The following is an 18,087-nucleotide window of genomic DNA, read 5'->3' as shown; positions in this document are numbered from 1 at the left end:
CCACTTGCTTTTTATTACTTATTCCAGGAAGTATGCCTCTGAGAATCTGCACTGCAGAGTTCACCTGAGCTGGCAGCAGTGCTGTGTAATTAATTTGCAGTTTTCCTATTATTGGTCCTCTTGAGCTCAAGGCTTGTATTTTGAAGTCCTCCAAGACTGTGGTCTACTTCAGCCACACTGCATCTGTAACATTCTTAGGCACAAAATGATGGTGGAAAGAGACATTCTGGGAAAATTACCTCACTGTACAAATATAAGTAAGATTCAGAAGGGAATTAAATTAAAAGTAGTTTCATTAGGGATACCAGGTGGGCAACAGTGCTTTGATTTTGTTGCTACAGAGGGGGAGAAAGAACGGAAGGATTATTTCAGCTTTTTGGCCACTTCAATCTTGACTGGCTGTAGAGGGCACAAATAAGGCAGCTGCAAGCCAATAGCACTACTGTTCTGGAGATTTTTATTTCACACGTGGGTCACTCACAAGCTGAGACGTGGTCTATGATGACACAAGCTTCAGGAAGACCAAGAATTTACTAGGCTATAGGAGAAGAAGAGATCTAGAATTTATCAGTGCCATGGAGATGTGATTAGAGGCCATGCCACTGGAGTTTCTCTTGTGTCTGTAGTGTAAAAAGCTGAAAGACCTGAGGAAGCTGAGTAACATGTGTCCTTGTGCAGGGAGAGGAAAAGTCAGGGTTCGAAATTAGCCTGGCTGCTGGCAAGTGATAGCCTGCCATTACACTGGGGAGTTACCACAACCTCCTCCAGAGTCATCTCTCTGCCACTGCTGTGTGTGGTTTTAATCATAAATACTCCAGAGATAATCCACCTGCCACCTAAGTCTGTCAAGTTATGATAAGACCTGGCAGAAATGTATCTGCTATTTCTCTAACAGTGAGTACAACTGGATTGCAGATGGCATAATTCTCAATTCCTACAAACTTACAGCGAAATCAAATTATTAGCAAGATTTTTTTTTTTTTTTAAGCCAGGCAAGCTGTTCAAATGCTGTATTCTTTCATTAAGTGCACATTTCTTTGAGAATTTGTGGGAATATTATGAGTTAAACTAGCCAGAGTTATTTTATTTGCTACAAAAGCATTTCCTATCAGAAGAATGCTGAAATATCCTGCAGAAACATGACAATGTTGAAAAATACTTTTCAGAAATGTTAGAGAAGTTAAAATCTGACATTTTATCCTTGCACATGTCAATATGAGTTTTCGTGTCAATAAGAGTTATTGTTTAAATTAGAGATGTTATGTAACTATGAAAAAACCAGTCCTGGATGGAATTGTTTTTAGTTAAAGAAGCTGTTTTCATTTTCCCCAACTATTTCAGTTGGAATGTTGTTTTACTGGAAACTTTGTAATTTTCAATTAAAAAAAATTGGGAAAAAAAAAAAAAAGAATTACTAGGAACTTTTGTGAATGAAAAATAACAAATGTCTACAGATCTTTAATTTGGGTGAAGCTATGGAGATTTTTGGGATCATTTCCATACACTGAGATGTGGTTTTAGCATCTGTTAGAAAAGAGCACCACCCTACAGGAGGACAGGGAATCAGTGCATATGATGCTGCTTTTACTGGGGCAAATGGTGAACACCTTGCTGATTTCCTTGGGAAGAATGATGTAACAGGCTAATTCTCCAGCAGCCCTACAGAAGATCTCCTGCGCTGGCAACTGCATTTTTATTATAGTGCAGTACGAGGAGTTGCCATTACCTTTGTACCAGCACTAACTATTGTATGTCAATTTACATGCAGTGCTAGCATATTCATATGTGATATCTATGTATCACATAGATGCCATACAATCTCATATCTCAGGGTAAATATTAGTATTCCTGTGTGAGCAAAAGCCTATTCCAAAACCAGTTAATAGTGTCGAGGTAACTCTTAGAGCAAGTGCATTTTCCAGCTGCTTTTTCCCTTTTATTTCCTACGTATTCAAAGATTTTGAAATTCTAGAGCTTGCTTTACTAATTAGCTTCAAATATGCAAATCGTACCAATTTGAATAGGTTATTAATTAATTTCATATATATATATCCATGAAATTGTGAGACAGTTATCTTATGGTTTCAAACGCTTAAGGTAAATATAAGGGAAGTCAATTGCTCTAATTTGCTTATGCAAATTACCTTAGATTGACAATTACTGGGCAGTTAATGAAAGAATCCCTTTATATACAGCTGAAAGCTCTGTTTTTTTCATGACTTTCAGAGGAAAAGCAGAACAATTGGTAAAGCATATCCACGCAAATTGTTCATAATTTTCAGGATGTTTTAATAATCCTCCTCATTAGCCCTGGGTAAACGATGAGTTCAAGTCTTATGGTAATCAGACTTGGGGTGTTCCTATGAAACAAGAAGATATTAAACACTCAGAGATGCAGCACTCATCTTCAGGTACAAGTACAGGACTTGAAGAAGCAGGTGCAGCTTGCCTATGTTTTGTTATTTGTATTTTGTGGTACGGGTAGACAAACAAAGCCCTAGCACAGCTAGATATGAAGGCTCTGAAGATAAACTGAGTCATGAAAATAAATGTTGAAAGGCCAGTTGTGTGCAGAAACTTACAGTTTTAAAGGTGGAATAATTTAAAAGATTTTCTACTCTGAATATCAGCTGAGGAGAGGTTTTAATTGATTTGAACACCTCTGCCAGATTCCATATTTGACAGAGTGGACTTTTTTCATTCCAGTTCCCTTCTCACTTGTCCCATTCCTGGTCCACAGGACAAACATTCCAACAGGAGGTAATGAAGCTATCCCAGCCCAGAAGAGACTGATGACTCTGGGAGCAGTCCTGGCCAGAGAGTTCCCAGGTCTCCAGATTTCCTCTGCTCAGTTACCAACCATGCCAATTGTCTCCCCATTGCTGTTTCTAAATAGTCCAGCAGGTCTCACTATCTTTTCCAGATAAAAACTTAACATGGTTTTTAAGCACCAAATTCAGCAGTGTATTTAGCATTCTGATGCAAAAGGCAGACTTCGTTTCCTTCATTTCTTTAGGAAGATTTACATCTCCTACACTGGTCATTCTTCTTTTTCTCTCTCTTCTTTTCTTCTTTTCTCCTTTTTTTCTTATTCTTTTCTTTCTAGTGTCTGGGAGGGAGTGAGGGAAATCTGTGAGGTAATCCAAATGGAGCACAGCCTGGTTCTGGTTTTGACTCATTCCTGAAGACTGTTCTTTTCATCTCCAGGTTCTCCCATTCCAAACACCTAAATAGATTCATCATCTTGGCTTCTTATTTTCAGTAGTACTTTGAAAAAACAGCTGCTTTAGAGGGCTGCAAATAGAGAGTGACTTGTCAGCTAAGGTTCTTGTTTACTAAGACCATATCACTGATCGGACAAAGAAGAATGGTTTTAACTAAAAGAGGGAGGTTTGGATTAGATATTAGGAGGAAGTTCTTTACTCAAAGGGCAGTGTGGCTCTGGCACGGCTGCCCAGAGAAGCTGTGGGTGCCCCATCACTGGGCTTTTCAGGGCCAGGCTGGATGGGGCACTGGGCAGCCTGAGCTGCTGGGTGGCAGCCCACAGCTGGGTGGGCTTTGAGGTCCCTTCCAACCCAAACCGTTCTGTAATTCTGTAATTTTGAACTTGAAATGAAAAAGAAAGAGGCTGTTCAAAGCATTCATCTCAGTCTTGGTTACTTTAAAGGGATGCTGCTGTGTGCTGTATAAGGTGCAGCCTTTTCCATTCCTCATGCCATCCTGCAGCCTGTCTTGGAAAGGGTAATAGCAGTAAAGCTCCTCTCTAAGATAAGTTTCCTGAGAAGCTTTCCTTGTCTTCAATATCTTGTAATACTCCATTGCACTGAGAGGATGTGTATCATCCCCTGGCTTCATATTACCTGGAGGCTGCTGATTTCATAAACTAAGCAGATTCCTAGAAGCAAGTCCATCCTCTGTCATGGCTATACTTGTCTTCATTGTGCTCAACATTTGAGCTCCTTCTTCTACAGCTACTTGTTAATTATTTATTATTTAGCTGATAGGATTGCATGGTGTGGGAAGAGGATTAAGAAGAAGAAATAATAAAGAACAGATTGAAACTTGGTGCCCTCTGCATGTTGGTGCCACTGAGGTTTCTACGGGCAGCCTCACGTGCACACGGCAGAAAGAAGGAGACTTCTGGATTTTGTAGGGCTCCATCTCTGTAGAGGCTTGCTGTGTGTTTAGTATGAATGGTTTACTGAGATGCAGTGAATCCAGTAAAGTGCACATTTGCAACTCCTGTGCAACTAATAAGGAATTACACCAGTGATGTTTAAGGTCAGAAGCAGGCCTGTGGTTTGCTGTAAAATCCAGTCTTAAGTTTGGCAACTCATCCAGGCACAATCAGGAGCCAAACAGAGACTAGATCATGTTTTCCCAAGGAGGAAGGCAAGCAGCCTACCAGCTCAAAGACTCTGCATTGTTGCCAGGATCCTTTATTTGGCAAGCCCAAAGGCTCTTGGGCAGGGTGAAGATGAATTAACCAAGTTATGCATTGATGAAGGTTAAAGAAACTGCACATCTCATTGACACCAGGAGAAAAAACACCTGCTTTCTTCAAATGCAACAGGACTTTGCTTTGCAAATGACAGAGGGTAGAGATGAAAGAGAAGACCCTGTTACTTTTAAGTAATGGATCCTTGCTCAAGAGAGGCTAACCAGAGACATCAGCAGCCCAAAAGAGAGAGTTTGCAATGGACCATTTTCATTTAAGTTTTGTAGCAGTTAGGATTTCATTCATACACTGTGAATTCATTGCTTTTTCAATTAGAAAGTTATTTAATGTTGATGCACAACATGAAGTTTCCTAGAAAAGAAGTGCTTTCTGAAGCACACTCAATCTCTGTCTGTTAATAGGGGAATCATTCTGGGATTCCAATTCCAGTCACCAGCATTATCGAAGCATGTTAGACGTGGTCATATGGAGACTGTAGCTACCTGTTGCAAAACTACTGAGCAGTATTTTTTTGCTCTGCACCTCTTTCCTAGAATAGATGATTATTGATTTGATGAATTTGTCAGTTAAAAAAAAATTAAAAAAATGGTAGGGATAGTTTGGATAAAAGATGATTCCCACTGGGTATTATTTACTGTGCTCAAGACTGAGCAAACAGATGAGACAAAATCCCCAGCTCCAAATATCAATTTATTTTATTGTCTTTCTATTAACAAGTGTTTCTTTACTCTGAGGCATCTTTGCTTAGGAAAAGAAGTTGCTTGATGTGCCATTGGGGAAAGCAGATTTTTTCCTAGTCCGCAGCCAGGCATCTCCTATTTTAAAAGTGGATTTTAAGACAGAAGACTAGGATGGGACCAGCTGGGATGTCCCATTGTTCTGCAACATGACCAGTTGTACTAGCAATTAGAACCAGACCCACAGTCTTGGCTATCAATCAGCTGACCATAAGAAGCAATCTAGTGTCTACAGCTAGGTCATCTGGATGCAGCTGGGAATGGGTCCCACTGAGCAGATGTCTAGGAAGATACATCAAGCAGAAGTCATTTTCTTGGCATCTTGTGCCAGACAGTGCCCGTGAAGAGAGTGGTGTCAGATCTGCGTAGACACTCTATTGTCTACATTAGAAAGAGTAAAATAAGTTGTGTTTACCTTTGATTAAAAATCTGTCTGGGAGGTCACATTCTCCTGCCTCTCAGCAAAAAACACATTGAGGGCTTAATATAATGGGAATCTCAAAAACTGCTGTTGATCTGTACACTTGGGTGTGCAGAACGGTACACTTTACCATGCTGAACTGCTGCTGAGTGCCTGGCACAAAAACACCACAAAGGCTTCAGCCTTTCTCCTGAGCTGATGGAATCTTCGCTGAGGAAAGACAGGAAAAATCACTGACAGAGTAGGTGGAGGTTGCTGCCCTGCTGAAAATTAATCCCAGTGCTCCTGAGAATGGAAAGCATGATCCTTACTACTCAAGGTTTTAGTAAAATTTGGGGGAAGAAGCTAGAGGTAAGAAGATAGGGAGGAAGAGAAATTTAAAGAGGAAGACATGTAAAATAGTTGTCTTTTTATTTTTTTCCCTTCTCTATCACCTTTGCTGCTTTCATTTCAACTGGCAGTGCAATCTGGAACCAGTTAGCAGATCTCTGTCTACACATAATAGTAAGAGATGGTGCATACAGTAAGGTCTTGGAGAACTGATGCTAAAATCTCCGGTAATTTGGAAGAACACCAGAAGCTTTTATAATGTACCTGAATGAATGAAATACAGGGAGCTGCGCACCCTTTATTACTTCAATCTGCATATTCAGAATAGCAGTGCTGGAAAATTCCTTAAGTGTTCCAGGCAAAATTGGTCTTATAAAAAGGAGAATTAAATGCCAGAAAGCATCTTTCCTGGCTTCAAAGAACAGCCTTAGATGACAGAGCTAGCTGGATCTGAACTCAGCTGAGCACTTTCCTGAAAATCTAGTTTTTGGTGCTTGGGAAGCTATCACTAAGTAATGTTAATTTGCTAAGAGATGATTTAAGGAGTCAGAGCTTTTCTATGGATTCATAGAAAGATACTCTATTGGAGCTTAGGGAAAGTTACAAGAAACTTGACTTATCCTGGCTGGAAAACCAATGGAAAATATAACCAACTTGGGGCAGTTCTAATGTTATTTATTATTTTTTCTCTTGAACATTTTAACTACCTTTGAAGAAAAATGTATTGGCATTAAAAAGAAAATGTAAGTGTATTTGTATTGCAACTGCTGATACAAGAATACTGTAGCTTTTTTTTTTTAAAGTGATATACAGAAAAAGGAGAAGAAAACAGTTGGTCAGAAAATCTGGATGTGGCTTTTTAAAGAACCCTTTGTACTTAAACACGTGTGCCACACACTTATGTCACCACTGAACCAGTTCAGGACAAGGCCTGTAGTACTCTGTGTTCTCACTATTAGCTGTTGAAAAAATAAATTGTAGTCAAATATGAAATGGTGACACTTTCCCTAAAAGACTTAAAATGCACAAAGGTGTTGGGTAGGTCAAAGCCAGCAGGAATTAAAAGCAACATCCCACTTCCCAGTGCAGTCTCTGAGTTTTGAAGTGAGCTCTGAACATTTTCACCCAGGAGGACTCCGGGCAGGATTGTACAGCTCATAAGGCTTACATCTATAGTGCTATCTAACTTCCTTTTGACTGCTTTTATATTTAGCTTACGGGGATCTGTTCTCCTGGGTTTTTTATCTTCTGTTTCTCATATTTTAATTAATCAGCATGTGTGTGGTTAAATTTACGTGGTAACACAAATATTGTTTTTATGTTGCTCTAAAATCTCGTTTTTATGCTGCTCTGAAATCTCCCCTCCATTAAAATACATTTGGATGATTCTGTGCACCTGCAGTAATGTTTAAACCAACCAGAAGTGTTGTGGAAACAGCAATACTGAGGTGTTTCCTCAAATCTAGAGTGTCAATGGGGAAACAACATATTTGTTCCTACAGTGCATTGCTAAGATTGTTAATCACCAGCAACAGCTCAAGTAGGTAAATGAGGAAGAAGTCATTAGCATTCACTACTCCCTTTTCTGCAAAAAAAAAACCAACACATTTTTTCCTATTTGCCCATATTTCATATATATATATATGTATTTTTTTTTTAAACAGAAAATCTGTCCCATTACCAAAAGCACTTATTTGAATGGGCAAATCTTACTACAGACTCTGGAAATGCATTCAGAATACCAACATTTCTTAAGCCAAAAGAGAAAAAAAATAAAGAAGAGGCCCCATCTGCATGACAAAAAAATACACGAACAAAACCAAAACACCCCTGTTCAAACATGGTTGTGCTCAGATAGTCTTACCGTACTTCCTTCTCACCAATATGTGCTAGAATTGTTGGTTAAATGTGGAAGGTGGTCAAATTTGAATCGATCTGAGCCTAATTTGGGGGAGAGCTGAGGGCAGCTTTGCTGAAGATCACCAAAGGCAAAATAAAGCTCCGTATACCACTGCTACAGCTCACAACCATGCTTCAACGTGGCTTCTTGCATAGGGAATCTGTGGTGTTTCCTGGGTTATTCTAGCGATAAAAACACTACCAGGCATTAAAAAAGGCAAACTCGATACCCCCCACCCCCCAACAATTTTATCAGTGGTTTTTCCAAAAAGAAAACAAGTCACATATACGTACATATACACGCACACAGGGATAGCTCAGGACTACATACAACTTCTAGGATGGCAGCAGTAGGGGTATGACAACACGGATGTCAAAAGAAGCTGCTGTGCTTCTCCAGCCCTTTGCTACATCATTTGGAGGCCTCTGCTACCCGGGTGGTATTTGAGAAAGAGAGATGGGAGGGGAGGGAGAAGGAGGTCTTTTCTGCCTTTTCCTGGAGGGTTGGGCAGACGAACTTGCAAGTTCTAGGAACCACAAAGGTTTGTGCGACTGGTGGCAGCTGATGGCCAAAATCTGAGCAGCAAAGGGCGTGGAAGCAAAGAGAACCAGACAGGCAGAGACAGAGAGACAGACAGACAGACGCAGCGACAGAGATGAGTGCCAGTCCCAACTGAGGTGCAGGCTAGATGTATGTCGTCCTTCCACCGATCCTTGCTCCCATTGCGGGGTGTGTGTGTGTACAGGGTTGTGTCAGTGGGGCTGCCTGCTCCAGCCCTTGCAAAGACGGAATGCCCCAGGGCAGTTCTGCCTGGGTAAGGGCTGCAGGATTAGAGCCACTGGTTCTCTGCCTTCAGACACATTGATTGAGGGTGAAAATGAACTCGTGAGGTTTACTGTGGCTGGAGACGAGGGAGAGGAAAGCGAGGGAGAAAAGGAAGAAAGGAAGGGGCGGGTTAAAAGGGAAGAGTGCAGGAGGAGGTGAGAGGGAGACTTGAGTATAGGCTGTCAGATATTCCAAAGAATGGGAGCGGGAGCCCATGACAAATCAAATGAAGCCTCTTGACACCAAAAGCAGGATGACTGTAAGGAAAGCCTCCATGCGTCTGGTTTAAGCCTGAGCTGCTTTACTCAGAAATAAAAGACTAGAGGGGAAATCTGTGCACAGATCTCCAAGCACCCTTGTGATCTGAACACCTTGGTATCTCCCTTACTGCACCTGTCCTCAGAACTCAACACCGCTGCAACCTTCAGATGACTTCCTATCAGTATTTGGAAGCCTCTTCAGAGATGCCTCATGTAATGCACTTAGCCCTCCTGAACTTTGTAGACAAATAGCTAACCATACCTAGCAGATCTGGACACAACAGACATATCCAGCATTTTCCAGAGGAAGGAATGCAGCAAGATGAGTTTGGGGTTTCTCTAACCTTCTTCATATGGTCGTCATTTCCTGAAACCCATAGGTACAGCACTAGGTTTGGAACTAGATGACCTTTAAGGTCCTTTCCGACCCAAGACATTCTACAATTCTATGTCTTCCAGATGCCACCATGGATAAGATCACACACCACACTGTACCTTCCTGTTTTCTCCTTCTGTCATCAATCCCATTTAAAAAAACAACAACAAATCAGACCAAAACGAAAAACGTTTCCATCAACTCTCAGACCTGCCAAATGCTTGCTCTTACGAAAACTTGTACTGCTTCCATTATGTCACACAAGCCACAAGTCAGCAATTCCTTATCCCTGGTACTTTCCTTCTTGTATCTGTGCACACCCTCGTCACATCTGCTGGATCACACTGTATACCTGCCTTGTGTACCTCCTCCTCTGTATATCCCTCAGCATCCACAGGCACACTCAGAGATAAAGGTGCTTTCACTGTCACTGAGCATCATAGGTGGGATTTGTACAGTCCAGATACCTTGACTCAGTCATCCTCATGCACTCCCAGACGTGGTTGACACACACAGATGTACCTGCATGGCCTTCCTTCCCCATCATCCTTTCAAGACAGACAGACAGACAGACAGATTCAAACACACGACATCCCCATGACACTGATAGCTATACTTGCACTCTAGAAACATGCTCTCTCCTGACATGCTTCTGTAACTTACACCTGTGCAGCTGTGAGCACATTCTGCAGCTGGATGGACCAACCGGCCACAGGTGCCCATTCAGCTCAGCCATCAGCATCACTTAGGTGGCAAGCACTCAGCCACAGCCAGTCTTTGGTCTGATACTGGTAGGGGAAAGGATGAAAGAGAAAGGGCCCTATGGACTAGAAAGGTATTGTCTTCTCTCTACAGCTGAGAGAAAGACATCGCATCAGTAGATTTTTCATGGCCTGGCTGTTTTTCTCCCATCTCTTCGGGCACTGCAGCACAGAGCACAAATCAAACTTGATTTCCCCCTCTGATACGCCACAACAAATTGTAATGAGAAACCTTCTGCATCTGGAGGAGGTGACAGCAGGCTGTCAGTCAGCTGCACGGCACTGAACTCTGGGCTGTGTTTGCTGATGTGGAAAGAAATGCAAGCCTCTGCCTGGAGCTACTTCTGGAATGATACATTCCAAATTTGCTAGCTTTTATTCAACTTCTGTAACATTTTCATTCCTATTGTTGTTACAGTAGATAGTAATCGTTTTTTATCACCATGTTTTCTTCCAAAGTGTTTTGAAAACACTAGAGATAATGCTTTCATAACTTAGGGAATAAAGACAAATTCAAGTTTGCTGATAGAGAGGCTGAGGTAGAAGGACCAAGGCAGGGCCCAAGGAATATGACTTGCAGGCCCTACCTCCTAGGTACTAGTGCCCCATATACTAAATCATCTTTCATTTTGCTCCCTGAAGCTCATGCCTGGTCTTAGCACTTAGATAGAGTTGAAGCATGGCAGATGTGCCATTGTTGGACTGGATTTTTTTTTTTATTTTTTTTTTTTAATGGAAGATTTAGGTTGGATATCGGGGGAAGTTCTTTACCAAGAGAGTGGTGAGGTGCTGGAGCAGGCTGCCCAGATAGGCTGTGGATAACCCATCGCTGGAGGTGTTCAAGGCCAGGTTGGATGGGGCCCTGGGCAGCCTGGTCTAGTATTAGATATGGAGGCTGGTGGCCCTGCCTGTGGGGTTGGAGCTTGATGATCCTTGAGGTCTCTTTCAGCCCAAGCCATTTTATGATTCTATGATTCAGATTTGAACCTCCTCCAGCACTCTTTAGTTACATAAGGAGTTTTGATATCCACCAGATATGCTTTCCACATGATCAGTGGTGTGAAATGCATCTCTATGTGTGTGGGACTGGCTGAGGGGACCTGGGAGGTGTTCCCAAGTTACAGTAAGCAAGGGGGCCTAATGTGATGCAGTTTGACTTACCACTTGACATATTTTCTTATGATGGAGGTGTCTTAAGTGGGGGCATCCTGAAGGACTTGGGAATGCTGAAGTCAAACTGGGGGCCTGTCTGATGAGCACATGCCTTCTCACTGTGTGTGAATACACAGCCATGCCAACAAACATATGCTGAGTTTGACATGCAAGTCTACACTCACCCACAGGCATGCAGATGAACATGCCTGCATACAGCTATAGCCTTTCAGCCAGAAACACCCACCTATGAGCAAATTAAACTTGCACATTAGGGCAGCCACAATGGCTCAGAAAACAAATTCATATACTCTGTTATATATAAACAACTCACATTTCTCCATCAGCAGTCACCCACAGCACAAATACATATTACTAGCATACGCACTCTCTTTCCCACACACACGAATTCATGTCTGTGCACTCTCCTATGGATTTGTAACCCAAGTACATGTATCCAAACACATTCAGGAACATATACTACAACCAATGGAGTACACAAAGACCCACACATGCACACTCACATATAGCTTAATGAAGGTTTTGGTCTGGGGAATTCCTTTTCAAGAAACAAAAATAATCGTCAAAAGGAATAAACAGAGCAAGGAGAACTGCTCAACCTAAGCAAGCACATATCTACACGCACGCGGCGCTGCTGCTAGACAGGGCTCTCACCACAACTACAGCTGTCACAGCTCAGCCTCTGCCAGGCATGCCTTCTCTGTCTGCAGACTTCAGGAGAACTTCACAGAGACTGAGGCTTACACGCCTATGGCCTCATGTCAGACCAACCTGTGCCAGGTCTGTCTGCCTTCCCTGACTGACTGCAGTGAAAACTGTCCCTCAGCTCCAACTGTCCAGCAACTCCAAAGATTCTACCATAGTTGTCCGTCAGCTTCTAATACCTTGGGCAAAAACATCTTACCTGCACCTGACCAGACTAACTTCTCCAATTAGTGGAGTTTGTTGACATTTTTTTTTTCTTTTTCAGACTCCAGGTCTAGCTGGAACAAGACAAGACAGTGTACAGAAACACAAGGCAGGGTTTGCTCAAACCCACAAACAGCAAGAAAGCAACAAGCTCCAGAGGAGAAGAGGAGAAGTGTATCTGATAAACTGCCTCACTCTGCTTGGGAAGATGACAACTGTCCATCCAAGATGGGCTGCTACTTCCAAAGCCCATCTGCCACAGGTGTAACATATCAAGTGCTGCTAGCAGGAAGGGAATCTGACAGGACAAACCAACATACAATACATTCTCTTATTCAATAAGGGTTATAAGTGCAAAGGGATTTCAAAACATTTCAGAACAAACTCCATCCATAGCTGCTGCTCATTTATCAGTGCATCAAAAGATTGTGCAAGTTTTTAGTGACAAACGTCAGAAACTAGTAGCAAAGGATTTGCCTAGATAAAAAGAGAAGATTTAAACATGCCGGGTAACAAAAAGACGTGTGCAGAAATCTGTAAAAACTGTATAGAAGGAAAGGATTCTTTAGAGGAAACACAGGGACCATCATGAAATGCTGTTTGTAACCCATATTAAAAGTGTCAGGGCCTCTCCTGCTACCTCCTCAACTAAGACAGGCAGTGGGTGTTTGAACAAAGGTATATCCTCCTTCTTCACAGACTTCTGTAGCAAGGTACGAGCTTGCATTTAGACAAGGAATGGAAGAGTGGGAAAGCCTTGTCTGTGGTAATTAAACACATCAGTATGGACAGCCCTGGAGACTGAAGATCTGGATGTAGCCCAATTAGCAGCAGCATGACCTTCTCGACAGCATGCCAAGCGTGAATGCAATTTATCCTGCTTACCTTTGGTGCCTGAGACCTGGCTGTCTAGACAAACCTGACAAACACAGACACTCCATCACTGGGTGGGCACCTCCACAGAGCCATTCATTTCCCCTGTCAGAAATACTTACGGGAGGAACAGTTGGCCTGGGGAGAGGTGTTCTTCTGACCACTAACTGTAGGAGGAAATGTGGGTGACTATGTCTTCCTCTTAGATCACTGAACTATAATGGAATGTATATCAAAATGTTTTATACCATAATGTAAAAAGTTCTTTCATTTGTAAGAAATAACTGAATTTCATTAAAAGGATCCATTAGATTTTCCTGCCATCACGGGGTTTCTGTGATACACCAGGATAGGCCCCTATTTATTGGCAAATAATTTATAATTTATGTAATTTGTATTGGCAAAACAAAAGGTTATATCTCTCTTCCACTTGGAAGGCTTTTCTACAGACTCAAATATAACAGTCAGGAAAATCTCACTGATATTTAGCAGAATTAATCTCTTCATAATTTCTGTGATTATTTCCTTACCATGTACAGTTCTGCCTCTGTGGATGAGAACTGAGTATTTTCACAATCTGAAGTATACTATCAGGTTCTCTGTTTAGTTTTCTTGTGACAAATGCGATGCAAAAAGACTTTCATGTCACTCTTTAAAATTATCAACTCCAACCTGCTGATCATTATCATTTCCCTCTATAAATTCAATCCAATCCTAATCTCTCTCTAGAAAAAGGGTACTCAAAATTGCTTCCAGAATTCTGGGTGAAATTAGAATAGAAAGCAGGACATATATAAGATGCATGAACCAACTTCTCAGAAGACAAGGAAAATAGATTAGTGTCAAATCAAATATTTCATTCACCCACTCTGAATCGAAGTGTCAGCATTTGGATAAATTTCTTTGTTTCAGAATTAAAAAAAAAAGGCAGAAATTAAAGTAGAATAAAAATACAACAACAATTTGTCTGGATTGTGATTTTTTTTCAAATTGCTGTTTACATTTTCTCCTAAAGACAGCACTGAGTGAAAACTGCCGTCACTTTTCTGCTTGCAATGGATTGCCTACACAGTACTTAACAATTCCAAGCTGGAATATTTATTTAACAGCCACATCACCCTGAAGACTCACGATCGGTTTGCTCTTCATTAACATCCTTACAGCAATTTTCTTTTGTTCTTGCTACATTCCTGGCTTTGCTAAGCTGGATTTTATAGTAAAATTTTAGTCTGTAGTCAGTGTTTCCTTTCTAGTCTTTATTTCAGGAATCTGTGTGCTTCCTGCCTGTCCTTTGTCCATTTACTCAGTAATTCTATATCCATCCAACTCCAAAGAGAGAGGAAAAAGCTTGCGTGATGTGATTTATTCCCTTGAACACCAGCTGTTCATTTCAGTCTCCATGGCTTTCTCAATCCTTCACCTGTCTGCTGAGAAGGGCACCTGTGGGGCCAATCAGTATCAGTTGTTCTGGTGGAGTTTGTGATATGGAGCAAACTGAACTGAGCTGAAACACGGTGCGTTGTATTTCTTAGGGCTTTATGTTCTGCTTTTAATTTATCTACCTTTTCTTTATTTATTTTTCCTTTCAAATTACAATCCAAGTGTCAAGAGCCCGTTCCTCTAAATGGAGATGGTTTGGTCTTTATTTCCTTTGGAGGAAGCCTGGGTGAGGAGGCACCAGGAGGATTCTTGGTTTGGTTCCCGTAGTTCCACCTCGAAAGAACTGACCTTTAGATCTCTGTGGGGTGGAGGGTACCGAGCCGCCATGGGAAGGAAAGCATAACACTAGGTAGACCAAAGTGCTGGCCTGCGATTTTTCTAGCAGCTTCCCATGGCACAAATAGCTTTTTCACTTACACTCCACATTTCCCATCACTTTTCCTGCTATACAGTTTAATTCATGCCAGGCGGATTATGAAGGGAAGAAAATGATGCAACAGTCCTTTAAGTCGTTCCAGAAAACAAAAGAATAAAAACAAAACAAAAAATAAAGAAAAAACTCTGAAAACAAACTCAAAAGAAAGAGGGGAGGGGAAGGAAAAATAAAGAACCCGGGAAAGACAAATGAATGTTAGAGCAGGCACGATCATGGACAGACGCCAGCTACTTACGTTCACCTCGGTGATTGCTATATCAACAATGCTACCCACAACAATCAAGGCGTCAAATGTATTCCATGCATCACAGAAATAGTGCTGCATGTGGCAGAGAAGCCAAGGAAAGAGAAAGAGAGAGAAAGGAAGAAAGAATGAAAGAAAGAGAGAGGGAGAGAGAGAAAGAGAGAGAGAGGGAGAAAGACAAAGGGAGAGGGAGAAAAGAGGGAAAAAAAGGAAAAGGTAAAATAAAATAAAAACAAAACAAAACAAAACAAAGCATGAAAGAGGGAGAGAAGAGGAAAAAAATAAGAAAAGAAAGAGGTTACGTGGGCATATTAAATAGTCTCTTACCACTCTACAGTATTGATTGCTCAAACCTCTGCAACGTTTCACATGTTGTAGGGTATCAACAAAAGCCTGGTTAGTCAGAAACTTACACTCAAGCATGTCTACCTTTTGGAGGGAAAAAAAAGCACACACACCCCAAACTCTGTGCGCTTTCACCAGTCACAGCCTTGGGGCGAGCTATGACAAGTGAAAAAGAAGGAGGTGTTCCCCCCTCCTTTTTTTTTCCCTGGGAGAAGGAGAAGGACGACGGCAAGTTCAATAAAAGCATGACTAGAGGGAAAAGAAAATCAGAAAAAAAAAAAAGAGAAAGAGAGAAAGAGAGAAGGAACAGCAGAGGAGGAGGAGGTGGTGGTATCCTGGGGAGGGTAGAGTAATACTCACATTAGTTTCACTGAGAATGACGTCTATAATGCTGCCAATTACGATGAGGAAGTCAAAAACATTCCAAGGATCACTAAAGTAACCCTACATAAGGAAGGGGCAGGCAGGATGGGGATTAAAAAGGAATGTTAGACAGACAAAAACAGTTCAAAATTACCATTAGAATTACTGCTCTGACACCTCAAGGGGTTTTCCTCTTAACTCTACCTGAGGCTTTTAAGGCTGTAGCCTACTGCTGGCATCCCTGACCTGTGTGAACAGCCCTTCTCCAGCAAATACGATGTCAGGCCAGATATCCCTCACCTATGACTGAGACAGGGGGTGAGAGGGAAGCCACACAGATCATGTGGAATATGGCTGCTCTTGGGAGCAAGAGCTGAGCACCAGGTCCTCCAAACATCTCTGAATCCTAGCCATATATGTCCCTTCCCCATCTGGTTTAGATTTGGCTGGGAAAGAGGACAGGAATATTGTCATATTCTTTCAAAAAAGGCTCTTCTTCTGCCAGGGTGAATGTAGATTCACCTGTCCGTATGGCTCTGTGCTGGCGTGGAAAGCAGCAATGTGCTGTGGTATGGCAGGGCAGAGGGCCCAGTCCAGTTGGAGATGTGCTATTTAAACAGGTCCTTTTCTTTATCTTTACCCAGCCACAATAAGTATTATGACTGCCATTAGCCTAACAGTTGCTGTTATTAGTGCTTTAGCTCCTGTCTTAAAACTACAGAGCAGGACTGTATTTACATTACCCTGAAAGCACATCTGCCCTACAAAATGAAAGTGTGAATGCAGCCTGTGCATGCTGCTAGGAAGGGGTGAGGATGGGAGCAAAGTCAGTTCTAGCATGTGCTCAGAGTCAGCTGAAGACACAGCACCACTGTGACACTGGCTATATAGGATGAGCTGTGACAGATTGGCTACCATGTGCTAAGCTCATACCTTTGCTTTGCTGTGTAGGATTTCTTTGAGAGCCACCTCTGACACTGTCTTAAGCAGGGCTCAGGAGATTCTAATCAGCACTGCTTGCCTTCCCCCATCCTGCATGATTTTTCATTGCCTGGGTCATAGGGATACAGGACCCTTTGGAAAAAATCCTATTCAGCCCAGCTTCCATATGTCAACTTCCTGCCCAGTTCAATGTCCTGAACAAAAAACTCGTATCTTGGTCCACTGAGCACCTGAACACCCTTGTTCTGGAGTCCTAAATGGAGGTAAGCCTCCAAAATCCTCTGTGCTCCTTTTACGTGTTTGGTTTTGTGAGCGTGGGCTGTCTGACCTCCCTGTTTCCCAGCTGCAGCATGTCTCCAGCGAGACTGAACCCAAGTTGCACTGCCACTGCTATTCTTAGCCAGAGAGTCAGGTCATGGGTAGAGTGTCAGGCTGTGTTCCCAGGCGGCGTTGTAGAGAGCAAAAAGGAGAAAAGAAAAAAAAATATCCCAGTAGTGGCACTGCATTAGCCAGACTTAGGAGTCTTAAATTACTGTGGATTCAACCATCATATAGAGCAGTCATTGGCAAAAAGTGTCTTTCTAAACTCTGAAATGCTGCCTACCAGGATGCTTTGAGACTCACAGTTATAACCTGTGTTTTGTTGGGCTGGAATAATGGGAAAAAAATAAAAATAAAAACAGCAGAGAAGCCACTCTCAATTGGTTCGCACCAGTGAAGAGTGCTGATAAGAGAAGACTTTGAAATCTTCTCAGAACCAGAAAAAACACCCTTCTTTCTGCAATCTGAAACAGGCAACTCTCAGCGGATCTACACTGGGAGGAGTAATTGCACCATAGCTGCTCATGGCTACACAATAAGCTACAACAGGGAAGAAGGAAACAGGAGCAAAAGCAAATTCAGAGAATATTATTATTCAGCATCCAGCCTAGAAAATACACAACAAATATTAGAATGAATTCAGCAGTGATGTCCAGCATCGTTAGCAACCAGATGGACCTGGAATAAAACTGCAATTAGACTTCACCAAGAGAAAGGGGAGGGAGAGAACAGCAGATTAAAATGTAGAGGCAAATGCATTTTGAATAAATAAAGGACAGACACAGATCATACAGAGTTGCAGAAAGTGCCTTTGCAGCCTGATGCAACCTTGGCAGAGAAGACACTTGGAAGATCAAAGAGAATGGAGGAGAAAACAGACCCAATCCTCCTGCCCCATTCGTGTGCACGTTCCTGATGATGACAGTGGCACTACTTATATCCAAATCAATACACTGAATGGCATGGCTATCC

General features: G+C 42.0%; 1 protein-coding gene across 40 annotated transcripts in view; it reads right to left on the bottom strand.

Annotated features, from left to right (window-relative positions):
- The window catches only part of CACNA1C (calcium voltage-gated channel subunit alpha1 C), a 473,299-nt gene that overhangs the window by 39,544 nt on the left and 415,668 nt on the right, over positions 1–18,087 (bottom strand). For 27 of the 40 annotated variants that reach the window (XM_085230299.1, XM_085230104.1, XM_085230083.1 and 24 more), the window contains one exon: positions 15,136–15,219. The exons of 1 other annotated variant lie outside the window; for it this stretch is intronic. In XM_085230299.1, coding sequence (XP_085086425.1) covers positions 15,136–15,219 — 84 coding nt within the window. Of the gene's footprint in view, positions 1–15,135; positions 15,220–15,849; positions 15,934–18,087 lie in introns of all 40 variants that reach the window. 12 more of the 40 variants (XM_085230100.1, XM_085230092.1, XM_085230136.1 and 9 more) reach the window with 2 other exon arrangements.

Source organism: Meleagris gallopavo, chromosome 1, assembly GCF_905368555.1.
Source record: "Meleagris gallopavo chromosome 1, MGAL_WU_HG_1.1, whole genome shotgun sequence".
NCBI lineage: Eukaryota > Metazoa > Chordata > Aves > Galliformes > Phasianidae > Meleagris > Meleagris gallopavo.
Note: the sequence above shows the minus strand (reverse complement) of the source record. Positions and strands in the feature narration are given on the sequence as shown.